The sequence below is a fragment of the Leuciscus leuciscus genome, assembly GCF_965113295.1.
Source record: "Leuciscus leuciscus genome assembly, chromosome: 22".
Classification (NCBI taxonomy): Eukaryota; Metazoa; Chordata; class Actinopteri; order Cypriniformes; family Leuciscidae; genus Leuciscus; species Leuciscus leuciscus.
In genome coordinates this window covers 29,543,536-29,569,155 of record NC_138746.1, presented here as the reverse complement: position 1 = coordinate 29,569,155, position 25,620 = coordinate 29,543,536, and the positions used below count along the sequence as shown (strand labels likewise).

Below are 25,620 nucleotides of genomic sequence, written 5' to 3'. Positions count from 1 at the left end.
ACTGTTAAAGTTGATTTCAGAATATTGCAAAATAAATTAATATAGGCTACCAGCAGCATTTGCAGAGCTTCATGTGCTGTTTGAACGGTTCATTGGGCTGTATCTTATGTTCTGTAACTGATTGACAAACAAAAAAGCTACACAAAGGTAGTAGAGTGAAACTTTGCAGAAGATAATATGGACTTTCATCTTCATGGGCCACTAAATGATGTTTCTATAAGACTCCATGGGTCATTGAGGATGTGGCATTGCTATTCTTATTATGTTTAGTCATTCAGAATAAAAAATGTGGCAATATTTTAAGCTCAACAAGTAAGTCCTCATAGCCTCTCTCTTCCTCCACCTATGTTCTGAAGGGCCCTGGATGGGGCGTTGCTGCCGACATTCTAAGTTGTCTTACTGTACCGTCTTTTAAGTGGTGTCTTGGTAAGAAGAAGCTTTGCTGACCAAGGATTCTGCTGATAGATTGCAATAGATCACAATGGATTGACAGTTATGCAGTAAACAGTTTAATGTTTAGGCCTACAGTCTATGGTTTAGGCTAAAGGCAGTGAGGATTGCTTGTAATAATTCCATTTTGTGCATTTAAAAAAAAACAAAAAACATTCAGAAAAGAAAACATTCTGAGTTCAAAGAAAAACATGACTTAAGTAGCTTTCACTGACTTTTATTCATTTTTATTTTTTATTTGCTTATAGAACAACCAAATAACAAATATAAGGATAATTGGACACTGACAACAATGGAGTAGCAATGGATGACAGCATAAATAAAATAAAGGAAGACAGTAAATACGAATTAAATATGAAAATAGCTTTCACTGACGTGACCGCGGGGTGGAAACATTATTACGTCGCCATGCGCACTTACAAGACTGTTTCTTTCAAGGGTTTAATGCTGAGATGACTCTAGCCTATCCAAGCATGCCACTAGCAGCCTACCAGAGAAGCACCTTATAGATGTTTGTCAATAGAGGGCGCTAGACACAAAGGAATACAAATAAACTTGTCATAAAACTTAAGCACTGCGGAACGTGTCGTGTAGCCTACACTTGGAAAAGAGGGAGAGTTGAAACACCTGACCAATGATTTATGCTCCACACATGCATGTCCTCTTCAATTGGGAACATTTTTAAAGGACGTAGGGTTCTTTAATCTGAAGATATTTAACAAAGTGGTCTGTGGTTCTTACCATTGGAAATGGGTAACAGGCAGCTAACTTGGATCACGTGAGTCGCCTCATCCTATTAATGGGAGTGACATCAGTGGCCAGCGTTCAGACTTTTATGACAGTCATTTACAAGTCACGTTATACACAGTGTGTCTTGTGTATTAGCTCGTTCGTCTTGTGAATAATGTTCTTTATTTGGTGTCATATCGCTAGTAAACGTACAGGACTGCAATGTTTGTGGAATGTGCTTTACTGAGCGGTAAAAAGAGCGTGAGTTGTTGCTACTCTGTTTCGAATTTGAATCTGTTAATTAAAAACAGCTTTATTGGGCATACATACAGTGATACTATCTACTTAAAGTGTAACTCTAATTTTATTCTTGAAATCTGGAAACCATAGAAAGAATAAATTTGTATTCAAATCTTTGTTTACTCTCATTCTTTAAAAAGCGTTAGGCTATATCATAAGCATAGGCTACACAGCAGTCATACATCATTACAATTCAAGTCTAATAATTTTTTATGAAACCTGGAAGCCATCGAGAGAAAACATCATTATTTTATTTATTTTTTCATTACACAACAATATAATACAATATAATTCAATTATTAATTTTCTCTTTATTCATTAAAATGCATTATATCAGCATTATAGTGCATGGCAGGCAGTCAGTCAGTCATTCAAGTCTTATTATAATTGGTAAAACCTGAAAGCCAAAGAAAACATCGATATTGTTTATTTTCTTTAGACATTATAGTATATCACTCAATATTACACAATGCCTATTATTAAATAACTAGGCTACTACACATTTGCTGGTGGTAAATTGTTGGTTAGGCTACTTTAGAGCATTAAAGATGAGTGTTTCAACTGACATGGGTACAATTGGAACAAAACTTGAGTTTATGAAGTAACTGTGGGAAATATAAACGATTTATATGTATCATTGACAATAATTTCGTTAGTTGACGAATAAAAGAAATATCACATGAAAAAAGTTTTTGCATGGAAATGTAAAAAGAAACAAATTGTTCCAACTGTACACGGTGTACCCTAGTTTATTTCCCTCACAGCAGGATTCCAAACAGTTTCTCTGTGATTCATCTATATTACCCTCCCCATGAAAATGAATGTTCGAAAATCTGATTCACTATTGTCTCAAAATAACACAAAACTGTTTTATAACCTCAACAGGATTTGTCTCAGAAGGCTTTGTCATTTTACTTCCCGTAATGTTTCCCACCCCTGCTGTTCAAATGTGGTATGACATGCTTGAAATAAGGCAAGTAGAACCTTTTGTATAATCCCATAATAGTTTAAGATAAACTTAATGCTTTTAATAAAGATGATAAACTGAAGTGTCCAACTTTACCTGTATTCATCCTAGATATGTTCTGAATAAGATTAACTTTATTTGTGGTTACTTTGGTAGGATACCTGTGTGAATAATTATTGCCACCAGTTGCTTAATGTCCCCATGAAATCAAAGTTGGTATGTGAAGGACTCCAACAAATATTAATATTAATATTATATAAATATAAATATTATTGGAAAATCCAAAGGATGTGATGTTTACGCTCGCTCCTGATAGCCGGTCTTCAGGATAATGTTGAAAGACCTATTCTGTACTTTAATTTCAATGCGTCATGCAAAGAAAAGGGATTCATTCAAACTATAGTTTTAGACAGCAACATAGTGTCGGCCCAGATCTGGACTGTGCGGAATCCACATGTACCAGACGTGGGCCGGATCTGGGCCGACACTATGTTGCTGTCTGGATGGTTTCAATATACTTTATAATCAAACTTTCAACAGAGTAATTTTAATGACCTCTTCTTTAGACAAGGTGACCGCTGAATCGCAGAGCTGGTGCAAACATATCCACATCGTCGCTATGACCTGAACTGCTGCTTTCTCACAGCTGTGAGAAAGCTGTAATTTTTATTGTGCGTTTATTTTGTTATTGAGAGGAAAGCGAGCATATTCATATTCATCACAATCATATTCATCTAAACGTCACTTTCAGCAGTGTGGACGGCGTCATGATGTTCGCTGCAAAGGTATTTCCAACTTTTTACTTATAAGTGAAGAACAAAAAACGTTATTTTAAGTTGACGTAGATACACGCAGAGGTGAACAGTAACAAAGTACATTTACTTGAGTACTGTCCTTAAGTATAGTTTTTGAGTATCTGTACTTTACTTGAGTATTATTTTTTCTTGAAACTTTTTACTTTAACTTCACTACATTTGAAAGACAAATATCGTACTTTTTACTCCACTACAATTCTGTCAAGGTCCTTGAGTAGAAAGTAGTAACGTCAGTTAGGGGATGATTTTGGTTGCAGACGTTGCATTTTGGTTGGAAATGAAAGTCGGGTTGACGTCAGAACCCGACTGATGTTGGTTTCTGACGTCAACCCAATTTTCATTTTCAACCACAATATAACGTCTGTCCAACGTTGGAGATTAATGTCAATCTGACATTGGATTCTGACATCAACCTGATTTTCATTTTCAACATTGGGTTTGGTCTTCTGATGCGAATTTTATCATTGTTTTGGAGCACACTAGCTTATAGATAACAGTAAGGCTAACATGTTCACACTAAAAGCCAAAAAACTTTAAATAGGGCACTATTTGAGGGAACAGCCATTTGGGTGTCCGAAACCATTGTGCACTTGAGTGCACTTATTCAATCCCACTACTGGAACGGTGTTCAAGAAATACATTTGATATTGATATGAGGGTAGGCAGGCATAGATTCAGAGGGATACGGTACTGTAAGTATTACATACAGAAATGCAACAATAATAAAGCAATGCATTGACATTTTACTTTTCATACTTAAGTGCTTTTAAAAACGAGTACTTCTGTACTTTTACTTAAGTAAAAATCAGTCTTTACAACTTTTACTTGTAACAGAGTAATATTTGACCAGTAGTATCTGTACTTTCACTCAAGTAAGGAAGTTGTGTACTTTGTCCACCTCTTACACGTTACTACATGTACTTACTATAGTGATAACAGTTAATTATGTATAATTACAAGTAACATGTAGTTAATTAATATTACTCAGTACTTATTTGAGTAAGTACATTGTAACTACGTCACCATAAAATAAAGTGTAACTCAAAAATGAATTTCGCAGTGAGTATGTCGGGGTCTTGAATCACGTTCAGTCTCTTGTTCGTTACGTGTGAACGATTACGATCACAAGCATCATGTTGCTGGCTGCAGTTCACTTAACGGCCACCGGTGTCGCTAATAACAAGGATTTCTGAATTCTACATATAGCCCCTTTAAATGTTAATATAATTAAACTCAGTGCTACGCTTCCATTTCCTGTCAAATATGAATATCCAAAGCAAATAGACGGATTGCTGTAAAAATGTCCATGTATATAAATAAACAAAAATTCACAGAATAAAATATTACACAATTTGAATTTGTCAGAAATATTTAATAAAAGTAATTACGTCTCTCACATTTAGAGTTGAGACAGTTATCTCAGGCAACAGTATGCAGTTTCTCTAAATGACCATTCGCTTTATTCCATAATGTACAATTTGTTCTGTACAAAACAAAAATGCTAAACTTTGTATAAAAAATATAAGTTAATTTAAAATTTAACTCTAATTAACAAAATAACCATGGTAATAATCAATAATTGTGGCAATAATAATATAATAGGAGCAATAATATTAATAACCATAATAATAGTCTCTAAACATAGTGCATATGAGGGAAAAGACTGGTTGTGGATGATCTTGGTGACTGAGGTGAGTGGTGCTGAAAAGATCCTCTCAACTCGGTAGGTGGGGTTGGTAGCATTACTCCAGAGCGAACACACACACACACGCGCACACACACGCGCACATACGCACACACACACACACGCACATGATCAGAAAGTGCATGACTGCCTAAGATAGCACCATTAGAATGTAGCTTACATCTCCAAACTCAATCTCTCTACTACACAGTGCGCATGTCGCTCGCATGCCGACACAACCCTTGGAAGCCATGTTTAACATTCCCACATCCGATGGTGTACACCTTTGGTACACGTAAAAACTAACAGGCATCTTGAAGCAGTTTGTGACAGTATTGATTACATTCACTCATCAGTCCTGCAGTATTTACAGAAGGCCATCAGTCGGTCAGAGCTCCATCATCGTCTGCAGGGACTACAGGTGCCTCACAGGTCCAAAAATCAAACATAGAGTGGAACTGAACTCAGCCATTTGAAACAATGACATTATATGGATATTTGTTGGGTCATGACTTGAAATTCACTTTAGCCTGCATTCAACAATTTATGATGTAGCCAAGATTAAATAAATCTTCCTCTCTGAAATATGCAACTGTCAGTGTCAGATGCATTTTCAATTGACCCTTCACTAAGCTCCGCCATCTTGGTTACTGATACTCGCTCAGACATGCTTTACAGAATGTGCCACAGATTTCAGTAAACCACGTGATTTTAGCTTAATGTGCTCATGAAGTGTTAAAGAAGAGTGATGTTGCTATTATTCATCTGATTTTGTGTAAAGAAATGGATAAATTACACAGTAACGCGAGTAAAATCTTTGAAGAATGAACTTCACAAGGTTTATTTAGATTTGGAAAAGAGAAAGTAATGCATTTATCTCTTGTCATTATTAGAAGTGCTACAGCAACATTTTTGTAGGATTTCAATCAAATTTAAGGACTTTCCTCTGGTTATATGGTGGATGCACCAGTTGCTAAAGCAGGATTGGTCAGTAATGTTTTTAAGGCGGGACATAGTGAAGGGTGTCAGTCCACACAAGTAAGTGATTGAAGTAATTGCAGCATTTTACCTACATGTTCAGTAATTTATAATTTAGTTATTTGTTGTATCAATTTACAGATTGGGTGGGGTTGTAGTACCTTATATAATAAAAATAATTGAGGCAAATAATTAAAATAGCTTCAGAAATAGTTCCATTTTATGTCATCATAATCAAGCAACCAGACTGGTTGTGAATATTTTCTTTTTGGACAAATTTTTGGATAACCTGACCTGTCAGAAATATGCTCGCTTACCCTAAAAATCATGACAATAAATATATCTGCAGTCTGTCATCTAGGCATCATTGTTGTTTTTTTAGTTTACAGCGATTATTACTTTGTACACACACTGAGTTCCTTTCTTATAGCAATGATGTAAATAGGCCACGTGTATGGAAGCTTGTTTCTACCATTGAATAAAAAAAAAAAATAAGAAAGGCAATTGCGATTTTTCCTTAGAATTGGACTTGATATCTCGCAATTGCGAGTTTATATCTCACAATTCTGAGAGAAGAAGTTAGAATTGCAGTATATAAACTCAATTGCGAGAGAAAAAAAAAGTCAGAATATTGAGACGTAAACTCGCAATTATCTTTTCCATTTTTTTTATTCCGTGACAGAAACAAGCTTCCATGCATATCATATTGACATTTTTTCCCCCCTGAGGTTGACTTATAATGATGGTAAAGTAATAATTTAGTATTTTATGACCATTTAGCCATCCTATCCAATTGATATAATTAAAAAGAGTGGTTTTGTTGGCATTTTTAAGACCTCTGTTTCTGAACACCCAATAGGTGTGCTGTATTTGACGTGTAAATGCTGGCAGTTGAATGAGGCATTTTTGAAGCTTAGTTCCAATAAACGCTATGAAGAAGGTTTTGAGTTTTGAACAGAGTGTTTTTCAGGTACACTGCAAATATTTGATTCTTTATATGACTCAATAATGCTACGAGCTTCAACGGGTTAAAGCTGAACTTCATATCAGGTTGGAAGATGCTGCAGATTTCAGTGAGGGACACCGTGACTAGTGTGTGACTCCAGTAAGGTTCAGAGTGAGACTTATGCCGTCACAAAAGCTCTTTGCTTTGGAAGGACACGCTGCGGGGGATTTTTGTTTTTTAACTCCACTCAGAATAGGCTGTATTTCTTCAAGTACTGCAAAACAATTTTTGCTCTAAATATTATATAAAACATCCATCAGACCACCAGATGGGTTCACCGTGCCTCATGTATTAGCTTCGACTAAACATTCCTTCTGTCTATCTTAAAAAATAAATCCACTCAAGTAGCTTTGCGTATGCTTTTGACAACAGCAGGATAAAAAGTACCATTTTAAACTAGACGAACAGTCTTCTAGTTACGAGTCACCCAACCAGATCGTAACGCAGGTTCGTATTTAAGGCCTCTTCAAATGTAAGACCACGAAAGAAACCGAAAAAAAAACTAAGAAAAATAATCACCTAAAAGAAAAGATGCAGAAGCAACCTCCTAAGGAAAAGTACTGTCAATAATGATGGCCATTCTGCAGAAGTGATCCCACACAGAGCGGACTTGAGTCCCAGCCATCAACGAGGGAGCCCTGATGTCATTCGAGAGAACGCCTCCGTCACCCACTGAGGTAACATTATGTTTTGTTTATTTTTGTGAATGTATCCGTCCCGGCCTGCCCTCTGCACTTCCTCGTGCCTCTGCAGGACGTGGGACTGTCCACAGGAAGTCCAGGGTCTCTGGCAGGGGTATAGGATGGTGCTGTGGGACAGGTGCCACAGATTTAGTTGTCCACTTTCACTGGCCCACTGTCTGATGTCTCGCACGGTTCGTCCTCCTCAGTGGAAGCCCATGTAGAGATGTCTTCTCCTCGAACAATTCGTTCCCATTGATCCAGGTTTTCCCTGCAAACACAGATAGTTCTTCACAATATTACAGAAAAACAACAACTGTTTGTCCATATTTTGAATGTGGCAGAACAACTGGCTTAGTTACGGAAGCCCTGAACAGCAACGTAAAAAAATTAAAATCCGTAAAAAAACAGAGAATAAAGTCAAAATATTTCGAGATTAAAGTCGAGATAATATACTATCTGTAATTAATTTCTGTAATGACATCTATAACTACACTGTTGACCCTTCCTTAACACCTAACATTTTTTAATCAGTATTTGAGAGAGATCTACAAACCTTTTCTCTCTGCCACAAGGATCAGTTGGGGTCCTCTGGATGATACATTATCCATTGTATACATGTTTACTGTTATTATCTTGTCAATTCATAATAAAAGACCCATGTTTGCAAGTTGTGACTTTTGAGAACATACAAATTGCTGGACAAAAGTTTTTCAATGATCTCAACAGCTTTAAAACTACTGATATTTACAAAATTTGATTATATGAAAGGGTTCAAACATAAATTATGCCATAGTATTTTATTTTGAATTTCTTATTATTAAAATAACATTTTAGTTTTCAAAATACCAAATAGTTTTTTTAGTCGTTGTGCCACATGACATTTTGGGGGTTTAAGATACCAAAACATACAATAATATTTATTATTTTAATGCACTGAATAAAGTTTTATAGAAAAAAAATATTTTAAAAGGAAATAATGCACTTGGACACAAAAATATGCACGTCATGTCGCTGAGCCATTAAATTGATCACCCAAACTTGAAACCCAAACTTGAAAGGTAGTGTAGGACTTTAAATAAAAATGTTTTTTATTAACATCCAACAACAAATATTTGATCAAAATAACATAGTTTTAGTCAGAATTATTGTTTCAGTTGCTTGACACATAAACGCGTCCATTTTATGAAGGATTTGGTAACGGTGACTTTCAGTTGATGTTTTGTAAAATCGAAACATTCTGATTTATAATTTACTTATATTTGATTGTCATTTATTTAAAACACTTACATTTTGTATTCTGCTATATTATTATATGTAAATTATTAAGTTAAATAATGTGCTAACTAGTCAAAACTTTGGATAAATATGATTGAATTTGTTTATTTTTAAATCATAAAATTCAATTATGCTTAAATGCTTAAATCTTTTTTCAGAAAAAATTAAAATTGTGCTTGTGTATGAATTTCACAAAACGTATTTATTTATTATTATTACAATTATTTTATTTTTTACAATATTTTATAATGGATCCAACTAATCGCTAATGAAATTTGTTTTTGACTATTTTCATGACTGATTTTTATAAAATATATTGATTGGTTGTTACAGCCCTGCAAATGTCAACTGATAGGCTGTGGCTAGAGTAATTGAGGCAATGCTGTCAGGGCAATCTGACCCAGACACGAAGGAAAGAGGTGGTCATACTCAATTTGCCCAGTTGTTTTTTAGATCTGCCCTTTTTGTTCCATATATGTAGCACACAGGCCAATAAGAGAGGATGAAAATGGTCGGCTATTTGACTCTCCCTTTCAATTAGTGAGGTTGATGTCATTTACTGGTCCCTCTCTGATCTCACAATGACCAGGGCTCCGGAACGTCTGAACCCGCTGCCCACAGATTCCAGTTGAAGACCTGGTGCTGACACCGTGGCATGGCTTTTCAGATTGCGCCGTCAACTGTGTTTGCATTCCTCACAGATCGAGGTCACAGAGGTCACAGTTTAGGGCACACGGGGAGTAGTTCAGACACACAGACCCATCCTCACATCAGAACTAGCACAAAGGCCACATCATGGAGGCTGGTTAATGTGACCTGAGCAAAGCAGTGCAAGTAGCATACGGAAGCTTTAAAGAGGCTATATGGTAGGATTTTAGAGGATTTCTTTTTTTATGGCCAACTGTGAACAGATAGTAATGAAAAAAAAAAAGAAAAGAAAGAAAAACGAGACCTTCCCTGACTTCCTACATGGAAGTAGACTGATTTTTATGTGAAGGCCTCTCTTCTGTTCTCTGCAGCGACAAAGTGTGCAACAGTGGACTCCATCTCTAAGCTAACGTTAGCTAGTGTCAACAAACACAGCACAACACAAACTAAAATAAAATAAAAGGTTTGCTGTTTCACAGTAACAGTGACATAATATTAATCCGTAATGATTTAACAAGGTCAACTACAACGGCACAGGAAACAAATTCTTATACAATGTTCAGGATAATGCCTAAAGAGTCACTCTCTCTGTGTACATAGAGCAAGAGTAATAAGTTGCTGGCTGCAGTTCAGTAAACAGCCAGTTATCTAGTTGTCTAGTTATCTAGAAACTAGCATAGAATCAATCTAAACCACATGTTAGCAACAGGCTAAAACATGCAAGCACTGTGATAATACATACTAGGAACTACATAGATTATTCTGGATGGTTGCTAGAGTGTTGTTGGCAACTGCATAGTAACACCCTAGCAACCACCCAGAACACCCCAGCAACATCATAGCAATGCCCTAGCAACCACCCACAAAACTCCATCTAGTATGGCCTAGCAACCACATAGCAACACCCTGGCAATTATCTAGATTACACTAGCAACCTCACAGTGTGGCCTTAAAACTTCAAACAATCTATTAAATAACCCAACATTAAAGTTTGATTTGGGTAAATGTTTTTATCTAGTTACTATTATTTTGTAATTTATTTTATTTTGCACTTTTAATTAACTTTTTATCAGCTTAAAATTATTTAATTAAGAAAACCAATCAACTAATAATATAAAATTATGATAATCACAATAAGCAATGCTTCCACTACATAATATAGTCAGGGTTGCCAGGTTTGCATAACAAAACCAGCCCACTTGCTATTCAAAACCCGCTCAACCACAGCCAAAACCTTCCCAATCACCCCCCTTATCCAGGGGGAGGGGGGTGGGATGTAAAGTCGAGTCCCGAGTTTAGGGGGGTCAGCTTTAACACACAGTATAAAAGTAGCCCAATTCCGTGTGAAAACCGCAGACCTTGGCAACAATGAATATAGTTCATCAGCTTGTAGGCTGTTAGCCAACATGGCCACTTGGCTCATTAATATAAAATGTAACTGAAGTGAGGTCACAGGTGTGCGATTATAACAGATTTGAACAAGGCTCATCATCTGTCTTATAATATTAGCTTTGTCAAACAGATTTAGATGTATTAGTCTCCTTAATTTGTTTAATAAAAGTGCTTTACGGAGATGGTGTATTATACCATGGTACAGGAGCATTCATGCAGTCAAACGTTGTTATGAGAGTGTGACTGACCTGCAAGACGCAAGCAGAGGACTGGAGGGGGGAAACAGCTCTGACAGGGTGGTGTAACAGGGAACTGCCACTGCATTGTAAAATCCCACCTGAATACATGGGTAAAAACAGGACTAAGGTTATAAAAAAACACACACAAAAAAAAAAACACAGGCTTCTCGACTCTACAACTAAATATAACAGACCTAATGAGCCGCCTTTCTACAGTATAGGCCACATTTTAGGCACATCCCCAATGTTAAGGCTCTTCCAAAGCATGGGATAGGAAAATAAACATTTTGCTAGGTGGCCTTCAAGGAGCTTGATAATGCCAGAAAGTATTAATTTACCTGTCCCTGGGGAACCTCGTGCTTTTTATCTCTGTCCATCATAGGGATGGGCTGCATTCCAATCTTCTTCATTTCATCCCCCTGTCATCACACACAAGTACAATTTCACTGAATGGCCTGCAGTTTGGCATACTGTTCAAAACAATACAGTGATCTGAACAATGATTTACTTTATTACATATAAATATTGTTACTACAAAAAGATTCCTGTTTGGTTAACAATGATATGGTTTACCTCAGCCCAGAACTCAGCATAGATGTCATTGGCTGTGATTCGTGTGACGGGCCATAGTTTGGTCACAGAGCAGAGATCACAGGCAGTCATCATCAGACCAATCACACGGTCCCTGTGGTGGACCAATAATCAACCAGCAATTAATCAAAGGGATCAAATCAGGCTTTTTATGCCGATGAAAACGAGGCAACGAGGGACAGAAATACAGTCTTTACAATGACATGCGCTGTATGAACGTCCTAGAAAATTCACAATTTTCAAAACTGATTTATTTAGTCTTTTGGAAAGATATTTCGTCATCTGCATAATCTATGGAAGGCTGTTTCCGCCACGGTATCTATATATAAAAATAGAGTTATAATGTCAGAATTTAAAATCGCAATTGGGGGATATAAATGCGCAAATCTGACTTTTTTCTCGCAATTGCAAGTTTATGTCTCGCAGTTCTGACTTTTTTACTTGCAATTGCGAGTTTATATCTCGCAACTCGGACTTTTGTCTAATAATTCTAACTTTTTTTTATAAACTCACTATTGTGAGTCCAATTCTGAGAAAAAAAAGACTGATTTATATCTCACACTTCTGACTATAATTCGCAATTGCGAGTTTATATTACCAAATTCTGAGAAAATGAGTCCGAATTACGAGATGTAAACTCGCAATTGCGAGGAAAAAAGTCAGAATTGTGAGAAAGTCACAATTACCTTTTTTATTCAGTGGTGGAAAAACCTTCCATAATATGGTTATGTTGTTAATAAATAGCACAAACCATTGAACTCTGTTCATCCATCTCTTACAGCCTTGTTTTCATTCCTGTCAGAAATTAAATATGGCGCTACCCTGACTAAGGTCTACAAAGTGACATAGTTACACATTACTATAGTAATAACAGTAAATTATGCATAATTACTAACCACTAACCTTAAAGCAAACCATAACCTTGAAGTACATGTAGTTAATTAATATTACTCAGAACATATTTGTGTAATCAACCATTTCCGTGAGATTCACTCAAGCATGTTAGTATTCCAATCCAAGCACAGCTTACGACACTGTTTCGGTGTCTCCCTGAATATATCTCTGATGTTGAGGTAACATTTCCAAGAGTTCTGTGATAATAGAGCATAAGTGCGACCTCTAACCTGTGAGCACGGTTGTTCAGGTCCAGCGCCCCTGTGGCCAGCAGTTCAGCCAGTTGCTTGCGGTTGCCGAAGTACAGCGCAAGGTCTGTAGCAATGATGGCCTTCCTGATGATCTCCAGCACCTGCTCATACTCACTGGAAGTCAGGTTGGAGAAAATATTGTGCCCTTCCAGCTATGAGAAAAAAAGAGATAAATAAAAAAGCAAAAGCTCCACTTATGAGGCATCTGGCTCTGCTGGAGAGTGGCAGCAAAGCCAAAGAGATGGCTGACAAAAGACACGGAAAGACAATGCTCTGTTTAATATGGGACATTTCTTACAAATTTTTTGTTGAAATTATAGAGATTATAGGATGAATTTCACTTTTGATTAACAAAAGTCAACACTATATACCTAGTGCAATTAACGTTGAGCTTTATTGCTAATTTCCTTATTTAATTACTGAGTGTTTACTTGTTTTTAATAATGCTTAAAATGTATAAAAGTTAAGCTAGTTGTTTTTGCTGTGTATTCCAAACTCTCTGCCCTATTACTGAGAATATTTTATTCCTAAAACATGGTGATTTTGTTTTTCTGGCTGTTGACAATAATATTGTGACAATAATGTTGACATCAAATATTATTTTCTAATTTATGGAGTGATAAAAAGGAGCAAAATCCCCTCTGTAAAAACTATTGACTCTAATATGTCAAGAAAATGAAATCATTTCGAACCTGGCTATATCTAGTGTAAGTATGCAAAATAGTGCATATTCAATTAGATAATGCCTCATTTGCACATGTAAACATAAAACATGTAATGCAAACAACATATTTGCCATTCTAAATGTATTTAACCAACACTATAGTCAAGTTATTTATTTTTTTACCCTGTTCACCTGGGGTGTCTTGCCTAAAATACAATACAGTTTGTGGTTCCAGCAAGTTCTGCTCTGATTTAACAGTATTTATAAGGACTGTAGCTTGATACACCTAGCACTGAGATCTATACAAGGCCAGTGCCCGCAAGCCAATTTTATATAAGTTTAACTGACATAGTCATTGAAGAATCTAAGGGAGTCTGTGCACCATGTCAGTTAAACTTATATAAAATTGGCTTGCGGGCACTGGCCTTGTATATATATGGTGAGTGTAGACGCACAACCCTCCGACCACATCGAGCATGTTTGAGACTATCGTTCTGAGCTGGCACAGTGTGTAGGAGCTTTACCTGCAGGATGGACACCGTCTGTGAAAAATGATGCTGTTCCATTGTGGATGTGGAATACAGAGCGGCCAGCGGATGGTCAAACTTCTGCAGATAACTGTTACTGTAGCCACGGTGGTCCAGGTCGTGACATAAGCAGGCTATCAGCAAGCCTTTCCTCTGTGTGAGTGAGCAAGAAAGTTATTATGTGGAGCTACTAACAGTAAAGGCCTGTTCAAACCAAGAACAATAACTACTGTATAAAGAGATAACTTCCCCAGCATCCACACCAACAGGTGATAATGTTCTGCTTATTATAAGTGTGTGCTGTAGTTATATGTAGCTTTAAATGCTCGAGCTCTTTAAATGTCAATGTTTTTATCTTTCATCAACTGGAAAAAAATCGCTCTGAAAGGAATTCCTCCGTGTTGTTATAGCTATTCTCATAGAAGTAGAATTATTATTAAAGCTTTAAAGTTAACGTGCTTGGTGTGAACGGATTGTAACTTGTGTGTTTTTTAAAATAGGGCAGCTTTATCAGTAACAAGTTACTTTCTCCATCAGACAAGAAGGGAAATCTTTAGTTAAATGCTTTTGTTCCTTACTATGTTTCTGACTATAAATTAGTGTGTTTTATATTTTTCCTAGTAAATGTACTAATAAATAAATTAGATACTGCCACCTCATTGTTTTTTTTTGTTTTTTCTTCACCAGAAACTGTAATGAATAATAAAATTATTTCATTAGTTACAAATTTTAAAAAGACATTGTCCCTTTAAGAAGTCTCATCAGCTTATCAAAATCACATTATACTTTAAATGTCAGATTGCCATGGATAGATTCATATGAGATATAATTTCAAAGCTTAAAACCTACATTTTCCATAAACATCACTCACAATTGCATTTTGGTCAACAATTAGGTCTTTGTTGTTTAGCGGTTCGGCACACTGTGCCAGGCACTTGTTGGTTCATGAATATTAATAGCATCATATGACGTTTGCCCTGATGATATGCTGGAAGGCAGACATGTGAGTGCTAGCCAGAGTAAGATTACTATGACTTTAATGACTTTAAGGGTTGCTGGACCCCTGCAGTTACTTTGGCTAACTTCTTGCTAATAGCTCATAGTTTAGCATAGCTTCAAAAGTAGCTTCCCCAACACAACACTGATGTGAAGTGATTCTTGTGTAAATTCACTGTAAGAAGTGCTATTATGAGAATGATACTGACCTCAAGCTCTGTGAATATCCCAGTGGTTTTCTGCAGAATGACGTACATGCAGTGTGCCACCGTCACAGCGTGTTTCCAGTTGTGGTATGGAACTCGTCTGTAATTTTTCCGCACTGACATAGTGAAGCGACACAGTTTCTCCTGCTCAAAGCTGTTATAACACAAAGAAAGTGTGACTGTACACGTTTGCCTTGTCAAAGCGGGGTGTTTCTTCACCTACGCACACTTTATTGTCCAATTTTTTATTTTATTAAGACAACGAATTTACATTTTTTATATCAGGGTCATTTATTTTTGCTACTTTTCAAATGCCTTTCATGTATATATTGTATCGTTCTACTCTGATCCCAGAACTAGACTTTCAACCTTTCAATAGATAGATAGACGTACACTTGATGGATGATGGATGGATGGATATTCAGAAAGACAAACAGATAGACATAGACAGACAGACAAACAGATAGACATAGACAGACAGACATAGATAGACAGATTATCCTAGACCTAGACTTTCAATAGATAGATAGACATTCAATGGATGGATGGATATTCAGACAGACAAACAGATAGACAGACAGACACAGACAGACAGACAGACAGACATAGATAGACAGACAGACAGATAAACGTCAGACAGACATGGATGGATGGATGGATGGATGGATAGATAGATAAAACACACAGGGCTTATCGAAATGTACACATTCTTACCTGCTTTTCCCACAAGAATTGTGAACCATGTATACAAATATTGCAGGCCACATTTCCTCAAAAGGGGCAATGTCAAAGTGAAACCTTAGACAGAAAGATGACAGTTTGTTTGCAATTCAAATCTGGACAGGTGAAATATGAACATGAATAATGCTCAAAACATCCTGATTACAACTGCACTCGTGTATCATGCCCACTTATCTACGCATGAAAATAACACCAAACAAATATGCACGTTTAGTTCCTGTGGATCATGACAACACTTTAATAATTTATAATGAAAATAAAGTATTAAAACCTTGACACATCTGTGATATAAAAAAACACACAATGAGCAACATGAGGCTGTGTGTTATAGTGTAACATACAACCTTGACTGCCTTATTGGCAGCCAATGTTGGCAACAGAAATATGATCAAATTAATATGAAAAATGAATTTATTTTTTTGTAGTAATACTCTGAACAAGTAATTTATTCCAACAATGAGAATAAACATAACACAAATGTTCAGTCCAATGCTTTTAAAGCCTATTTTACAGCTATTTAACTGATTTATTACTGAAAGCCATTATGTAGCAGTGATTTGGATGTATGAGAGTGTAAACTCACAGTTCGATCTCTTTATAAATGACAGCAGGGAGAGAGAGTTGTGTGAGGGTCTTCCACTCCTCTGATGTGCAGATGCTGTGGTACGAAAGCTTCTCCATAGTCACCCGGTAAATGCACTCTGAATGTCTTATCCGGTGATACATCTACACACAAACACATACACACACCCCACGTGTTTACGCAGATGCAAAATATACATGCAAAACAGTCTAACCCACTGAAAATATTGTGGTTTCTTTCTATCTATCTTTCTATAATCTGCTATGGTTGTTCAGTGTTTTCAGTGTAGTGGTCGACTGATATTCATTTTTTGATGGTCAATACCTTAGAGAGCAGGGTGGCAAATGACCGGTATAAATGATATCACACTATATTAAGATAGTAAAAACACATGAATAACAATTGCTGAAATTAAATTAATATTTATATTACATAATATTTACTAAATCTCTTATGTCTAATGACTTGCTTACTGGCGAAAGGCAAGGACAATGACCTCTCCCCTACAGCAACCTGTCACTCACATCACAGCAACAGAGAATGGGAATCTACGTCATTACGCATTGCATTCTGGGTAGTGGTCGCCATATTTTAGGACACACTCAGGAGCATACAATGATAAATACAAATGGACAGAGAAAAAAACGACTGTATTTACGTTAAAACTTTTTAAGAACTGCCTGCACATATTCATCACATTTTATACACAGAGAAATTATGCGACCAACTTCTATTGGACCACACAAGAGCAAATTGATTTCTCTTTTGCAGTTTATTTTTTAATAACTAAAAAGTTGCACTGATATATCTGCTAAATAAAATAACAAATATAATATAGCTTGATCTCAGCCAGTGGATAATGTATTTAATCAACATATATCATCAAATCACCATAATTTCTTAATGTTAAAACATTACGAGATAACAACAGAATGGCCCTCTGTAATGCAGCTCTGAAATGATTTGCGCTTATGATAAAGCACTTTACAAATAAGTTTTACTGGACTTAAATGGATAAAGTACAAGATTCCTTATACCGAGAGAAGCTGAACCATGAAGCAAAGCGAACACAGAGAGTTTTCATACATTATTTATGGTGTGAGCACTTACGCATTCAAGTGGTTAAGGAAATATGAATCTGTAATACATCTGAAATAAATACTAAATATATAAATACAAATCATAAAGCTGCATTTTGGTTAAGTTGTTTATTTTCAAGTTGTTTGTTTTACTTTTCACATTTGTTCAAGAAGCCATTTCCCTCATATATACGCCACAATAGGAAAGAAAAGACTATCGCAACTTCTGTTTCATGCCGGCTTTAAAGTTTGTCGATCAGATGGGAAAATATTTTAAAGTTTGCCTTTCTATTACTACTAATAAAAAAGTCAACTTTATCATTCTTTTTTGCATACATTTACCTTCTTTGTACCTACAGTTTTGTCTAATAATTTATTAGAATAGAGACAGTAAACTAATGAAGATGGAGAATGGAAGCTGCGATGCTCAGGCACTGGCATTCTCAACGCTGTCAAAATAAAAGTCTTTATCACATCAACACAACGGCCAAAGAAAAATCGAATCGGCCAATGCTGAAAATTAAACAATCCAAAATATCAGCCTTGGCAATATATCGGTCAACCACAACTTTCACTCTACCTCTAATAAATCATTCAAAGAGTAAAAAAATCCCTGGCATAACATGTGAGGTGTCGAATTCTGTCTAAATAAAAATAATATTAACATAAATATTAACATGCTTCAATCATTTTAAAATCTGCTATGAGACGAGCCTCGTAAAGTGGCCCCACAGAGGGCCCAGTGGCTGACAGTCCTGAGCCTGTTTTTTCAAAACGTTCCCATTCTCTAAGAGGTGTGATGTTATTGCTGACAGATGTTTTATTAGACTCCAGGTCATGCTACATGTCTCCGCACTTACATTTGCACAGTGTAAGGCCAAAGCACAGAAGACGGCGAACATCTTAAAGTTGTTCTCATCAGTTTTAGTGAAGGCACTTCCTCCCAGCTTGTTCACCATTTGTACAACACCAATCACAGTCCCGCGGCTGACTATGGGCATGCACAGGATATTCCGCGTCGTGTAGCCAGTGTAGAGATCTACTTCTCTGTGAAAAGCAGAGCAGACGACACACACAAATGCACACTTACACAGAGCTGAACACCCATAGTGATTGCTTGTATATGATTGAGTTACGGATTGAGTTAAACACACAACGGGTTCTAGCGCTGGCTCATCTGGTCTTAGCATAATCATCTTATTCCAGATTTACACAAATCCAGAAGCCCCATTCATCTGACATGTCCACTTTAACACCTAGAACCACAGACCACTGTGTGTCCATATGTCCAACTCAACAATACACTCATACTATTTGAGGACTATATACTGTATTATATTGTTGTCAGTACAACAAACCATGATGCATAAATATTTTATTTAAATAACATATTATTACTTCCACATTAGAGTAATGAGAATGAGATTATTTTGCACCATGGTAAAAAAAAAACTTTCTTTCTTTCTTTTTCTTTCTCACTTTCTTTCTTTCTTGGTTTAAAATATGACATATGACAGGCTTTGTGAGATTCACCCTAATAATCATGGACAAAATCTGGATCATTGCCATGATACTGTAACTCAGACCTCGAACAACATGTCAGTGCAAAACTGTGTATTATGTTACTTTAAGCCACTTTGTTAAATAACAAGGCTCTACAATTAGTATTTAAAGTTTGATGAATGACTAAAGTAATCTCAGATGTTTTACATGGAAAATGAAAATCTTTATTACCTGTTGAAACGGGGGTCTGCATAGGCATCCGGAATATTCAAAACTTCTCCTGTTCGTGCCACCTGACCAGCTATTCCTTTCTCTATAGAAAACCTGGGGGTGAGTGTTTAAGTTCAGTTACCAATACATACTGTATGATGTATGCTTAGTCCCAGAAATTCAAGAGTGAATCTCATGAAAATATGTCCAGGTCACATTTCACCTCGAAATCAAAAGCAAAATGTTTATGACCATTATGATTTTTGTCCAAATTGTCTGTCAGTCAGTCAGTCAGTCAGTCAGTCCCAGCTCATATGCGTGTCGTGGGCAATACTTCTTTAAAGCATGATAAAATATTATTAAACAATAATGATTTAAAATGTACCTTTAAAGTAAAATTTTTAATTTGCCAATTTTTACAAAGTGCATTATGAAAAGTGTACTTAAAGGGTTAGTTCACCCAAAAATGAAAATTATGTCATTAATGACTCACCCTCATGTCGTTCCAGGTTAAGATATTTTAGATTTAGTCCGAGAGCTTTCTGTCCCTCCATTGAAAATGTATGTACGGTATACTGTCCATGTCCAGAAAGGTAATACAGACATCATCAAAGTAGTCCATGTGACAACAGTGGGTTAGTTAGAATTTTTTGAAGCATCGAAAATACATTTTGGTCCAAAAATAACAAAAACTACGACTTTATTCAGCATTGTATTCTCTTCAGGGTCTGTTGTCAATCCGCGTTCACGACTCCGCAGTGACGCTGCTTAGTTCTTCGTCCGTGTATTCAGGTTCAAATAAATATGGCTGGGCAAAAAAATGCAAGTTTTCCTCTGTGTCGAAATCCTAAGACATGTTTGCGAAGATTGTTTTGTTTACAGCGTGCGTCCCGGAAGAGAATACAATGCTGAATAAAGTCGTAGTTTTAGTTATTTTTGGACCAAAATGTATTTTCAATGCTTCAAAAAATTCTAACTAACCCACTGATGTCACATGGACTACTTTGATGATGTCGTTATTACCTTTCTGGACATGGACAGTATACCGTACATACATTTTCAATGGAGAGACAGAAAGCTCTCGGACTAAATCTAAAATATCTTAAACTGTGTTCCGAAGATGAACGGAGGTCTTACGGGCTTGGAACGACATGAGGGTGAGTCATTAATGACATAATTTTCATTTTTGGGTGAACTAACCCTTTAAGGGTGTTAAAAAACATAGTCATGAAAGTGTACTCTCTTTAAGGCCTTTTATTCCATTAATATTATAGCCTTTAATCTGCAAGTACAGTATTTTACAATATACTTTTAAGACTGAAGCACAGCCGTGGCCAATAGCATTGGCAGTAACAGTTTCTAGGTATACTGAAAAACAATGATAAGCATTTCATAAGTTTTAAATGCTTTCATTGGCAAAAACATTCAATATGTGCAAAGAGCCAGTGTTTACAGTATTGACCTTTCTCCATAACCTCTGCAATTTGCTCTGGCGTGCTGGAAATCAGCTTTTGAACCGAATCCTGGCTGATAGCGATACATTCTTGCCTTATTAGTGCTCGAAGTTGATCACAGTTTGTGGGCTTGTCCACTCGCCTTTTGAGGATTGACCACAGTTTCTCTATGGGGTTAAGATCCGGGGAGTTGCCTGGCCAAGGATCCAAACTTTTAATGGCTGTCCCGAAGTCGCACCCTTCTCTGGAAAATCGATTTTCCAGAAGTCCCAAACAGTCAGAAGAGGGCTTCATCAGGGAAAATAACTTTGCACCAGTCTTCTGCTTTACAATCCTTGTACTTCCTGCAGAATTACAGTCAGTCCTTGATGTTTTTTTGGGAGAGAAGTGACTTCTTTGCTGCCCTTCTTGACACCAGGCTGTTGTCCAAATTCTTTTCCATTTTGATGCAAAGTGTGATTGGCTGCATGTCTTACTTTGAAGGTAACCATTGCTAACTCAAGAACACAATGATTGGAATAACTTCTTACCACCTTTCATGGCAATCAGTCTGCTGTTATAATTCTATCAGAATGATAGAGGGATTTCACCTGACTAGTACTTGTTCACACTTTCCCATGTGCTGATTATATGATTAGTGAGATGATGTTAACTGGTCATTTTATGGCAGGGGCAAAAAACATTGAAATTTAGGTTTTTATAATAAAAAGAATTGGCCAGTGAAGCTTAAAAAGCATCTGATCAGTCTGCACAATAATCTAGAAACAATGTGAATCATCACCTCAACAAATGAAGCAGCAAACTTTGCAAAACACACAATTCCCAAAATAATTTTGGCCATGGCTGTACACTACAAGTGTACATTCAATCCTTACAATAATTAAATACATTAATTAAGCACACCTCTTTTTAACAAGGGAATGTCTCATTCATTACTATAAAGGATACTGAACACACATGTTGATGCCATACTGCCTGTCATCGAGCAGCCTGATATTATTCAGATTTACTGTCAACAGTCAGTTCTTCAATTCTAAATTTTGTGACTTTGTGTAACTCCTTTAATTTTCAACTACATTTTTACATAAATAAATAAATAAATAAATAAATGTAACTACTTAAATTTGGGTGGGTGCTCACCTAATTTCTTTGGTTTTCCTAAAGACGGGCTTCCCTTCATTCTCCTCCCCGATATCAAACAAGTCAGAGTACAGCTCTTTGTTATTGTGATCCACCTGGAAAAGCGCACATCTGTCCGCATTAACCAGGTTTTTTGCATATATCTGAAACACAAATAAACAGGCATTTCCTTAATGACATTTCTCCACAACGCAATGCAACACGTTTAACACATATGTTGAAGAATTCATTTTAACAGCTTTATTACAGTGTGGTTCATCTGCAGCGAGTTCATCAGCATCGATAAGCATAATTTGTTTTGTTATTCATAATAATCTACTGTCAGCCTTGTTGATGGATAATATATTTGTTTTTAAATGTATCAGTGACTTTTGATTAAATTTTATATGTGTTAATCTCAAGAGTACATCTCATTTGCAGTCTTAAAATTGTATTATATTTTAGGAGTATATATATATCTTCATTATGAAAAACTCTGATATACTAATATACATGTGTCTATGTGAAACTAGAAACTGAGGAACTTGTTCTTCCCTCTGGATTTCACAACTTGGTCACACATTGCTGACAAGTGAGAAATCTCCTGAAACTAAGAAAGATGTTTAACTACTTCAATATTTCCAAGGACATGCTTCCAAAACCGGAGGTAATATTTGAATTAGTCCCTGAGAGGGAAGCCAAGAGCTAAGAGAGATGCCTGTCCTCTCCCTGACCTATCTGAATCACTTCCTGTGCTGTTTTGCTCAACATGACAGAGACATGAGGGGGCCAGTGGTCTGATACTTGGATTGAATGAATATTTGCGTTTGTGTGTTTGTGCAAGTGAGACCTAGAGAACTCAAACATGTGAGTCAATGAGAAAAAGAACATTTAACAACAAGCCCAAGGCTGGTGGGGTGAGCAGTGACTTGTGGGGGTTATCGCAGAACATGACAAACAAATGAGAGACGGTCTTTCATAGCACAAATCTCTATGGCGTTGATGGTGACACAGATGAGCGACAGAAGAACCGCATGTTTGTCCTCATGACCAAGCATGTGACCCTACTGAGAGAGGGAAAAACTACTCACCATGATATGTTCAAGTAGAGAATCTATTGCCACTATGTTGTCAAAGTACGTTCTGTTTGAAATTGAAAATGGGGAAACACCTGTCATTTTAAATGGATAAACGTATGGCACAGTATAACACAAATGCATTTTTATAACATTGGTTATTTATTATAATGTTAAAAGCCAATAAACATTTCAATATTTCCACAGTATGGAGAAGGTCTTGGAGGAATCTCAAGAAAACATATCAGGGTGTATTTAACACAAAAATCAAAAGGATATTGAAAGGTTTTAAGATTAAGAAATTTGTTTTAGAATTAAGTTTTTTTTTTTGCATGGTAATTAAACATATTTCCTACCCATTACTGTAATACCTAAGGTTCACGAAAATAATGTCAAAATGCAAAAAGTCTTTAATGGTTCTAAAACAAAAATAGACTATTTTCTTTAAGCAAAATATTTGGTGTGAGGACCAGTGTTGCCAGATTGGATGGTTTTGAATTGGATTGTGAGGGTAAACAATGGCTTGGGCTGGAGGGCAAAATTATGGCTGGTTTGGGATCAGTTTGGCGGTTTTCAAACATTTAAGTTTTATAGACTAATTGGTTAACAAACAAAACCCAAGTGTGCATGTACTCCATCCAATCAGTCATCCTGACTTTACTAAACACACATTTCATGAGATTCCACCAATACTCAGTTTCTAGGCATAAACTCGCTTACTTTGACACATCTAGGAGAAAGTCGTTGAGTTCCGTCTGTTTGGCGAGACCTCTGCAGACCTGCGAACAAAAGAGGAGCCGGAAGTTCGAAGATGGCAATCACCACAAGTCAGTGTCCGAACTGATATTTCTGTCTTCTAAGAAATTATTCTCTAAGTGTATTCCATGCATTACTGATCATGTTGATCACCAGCCAAGCCATTAAACTTTTTAGAACGTTTTGATCTAGAATCTGCAGAATAAAAAGCTGATAAAAGCACTTCACTGCTTCATTCTACATCTACTTGTTCTTTTCTTTCTTTCTTTTTTTTGCTTGAAAAGGCCTTTTGTCCTACATAGACATAATAAAAAAAAACATACATAATTCAGCTAGAGGGTTAGATGATGACAAGAAATTACAAGAATTGCCATTTTTGGATGAACACACCCTAAAGAAATAGTTCACCTAAAAATAAAAATTCAGTCATCATTTACTCACCTTCACACTAAACCCATATGATGTTATTTTTTTATGTAGAACACTAAGAGGAGAACTATTTGGAGAATTACAGATAGCCACTAAGAACTGTTGTTTTATGGAAAAGAGCTGCGTAAAATTATTCAGAATTCAATTGAGTAATGATTCAATTTAATTTCTGAGTGATTCATTCCTTTAAGCCCTTTCATTAAAATGTGTTACTTATGGTCTTCCTTGTCTACTATGCTCATCGGGACCATGTTCTGATGGTTCCCTAACTTCTGAGAAGGTTTGTGTCCCACGGAGAGAGTTACTTACTCCCAGAGAGCTCTGTGATGCACAGGGACATTAAAGCCCAGAGTGTTGTCATTCACGTTGTGCACTCGTTTAAGTACAAACAAGACTGCATTGTCATTAATTGCACCTCCTGAGACGAGGGTGTGTTTAAATGTGTGGTCTGGTTGCTTACACTGGGCCCACCTGATCCATGTACACAGTGGATTACAGAGATCAAAACACATGTGTACAACCAAATCAAAAAGATAATGCAACAGAACTGTCAAGCAAGCAAGGTTTAATCAATGCATTGTTTTTCTCAAACAAACTCACCTGAACTTGGTGTATGGCTACAGATGCCCAGGCCAAATTTGCTGTTGCAACCTAAAAAACATGTTACACTTAGCCAAAGATGCAATAGCACTCCATAAACAGTTATTGAGGTGTATTATGGGATTGCATGAGTGCAATGTCCACTATGGACACACTACAAATGTCTGCCCCCTCAAATAGTGCACTATGTAAGGGTATAGAGGCGATTTTTTGGCATAGCCAAGTCTTTAGGTTTACTTAAAAATTACAGACAGGTGTGTTTGATTAGGGATGGCACTAAATTCTGCAGGACAGTGGAGGGAAGTTGGCCATCCCTTTTTTCCCAATAACAATAAAGTCATCAAACTCTGAAATAACACAACAGAACTATTCAAAGGAACTAACCAAACCTTTTATAATGTAATTTACTTCAACGTACTGTAAATTGCTAGATGGCATAAGGTCTGGTCCATATTGAAACTTGTACTGAACAAGATAGGACCACCCATTTAAAATAACTGAAATGACGGCATAATTTTGCTGAAAAAAAGTCAATTTTGTATTGTTAATAGTGTAGCATTATAAAAACCACAGCCACCACAGAAGTCACTTTCAAACCAAGTAGCTTTCTGTTTCAGTCTCAGTCCGTTTTATTTTTTAACACTACTAAGAAATTAGAATTGATAATTTCTCATTTGTCAAAATATGAAATGTTGTAATTGAGGCAACCCACAGATGTTTTACATAGACATTACATCAAAAGCAACCTAAAAAAATTCCTTGAATAGTCCTGAAG

General features: G+C 36.4%; 1 protein-coding gene across 4 annotated transcripts in view; it reads right to left on the bottom strand.

The window, feature by feature from the left end:
• Positions 1 to 1,710: 1,710 nt before the first annotated feature.
• The window catches only part of pde10a (phosphodiesterase 10A), a 123,707-nt gene continuing 99,797 nt past the window's right edge, over positions 1,711 to 25,620 (bottom strand). For all 4 annotated transcript variants that reach the window (XM_082154446.1, XM_082154447.1, XM_082154448.1 and 1 more), the window contains exons 8-22: positions 24,846 to 24,896; positions 23,781 to 23,839; positions 23,076 to 23,127; positions 22,006 to 22,148; positions 19,433 to 19,525; positions 18,559 to 18,745; positions 16,620 to 16,762; positions 16,010 to 16,093; positions 15,299 to 15,449; positions 14,091 to 14,246; positions 12,882 to 13,054; positions 11,740 to 11,851; positions 11,505 to 11,585; positions 11,176 to 11,264; positions 1,711 to 7,880 (exon numbers count right to left, since the gene is read on the bottom strand). In XM_082154446.1, coding sequence (XP_082010572.1) covers positions 7,760 to 7,880; positions 11,176 to 11,264; positions 11,505 to 11,585; positions 11,740 to 11,851; positions 12,882 to 13,054; positions 14,091 to 14,246; positions 15,299 to 15,449; positions 16,010 to 16,093; positions 16,620 to 16,762; positions 18,559 to 18,745; positions 19,433 to 19,525; positions 22,006 to 22,148; positions 23,076 to 23,127; positions 23,781 to 23,839; positions 24,846 to 24,896 — 1,695 coding nt within the window. In that variant the 3' untranslated portion in view covers positions 1,711 to 7,759. The remainder of the gene's footprint in view (positions 7,881 to 11,175; positions 11,265 to 11,504; positions 11,586 to 11,739; positions 11,852 to 12,881; positions 13,055 to 14,090; positions 14,247 to 15,298; positions 15,450 to 16,009; positions 16,094 to 16,619; positions 16,763 to 18,558; positions 18,746 to 19,432; positions 19,526 to 22,005; positions 22,149 to 23,075; positions 23,128 to 23,780; positions 23,840 to 24,845; positions 24,897 to 25,620) is intronic.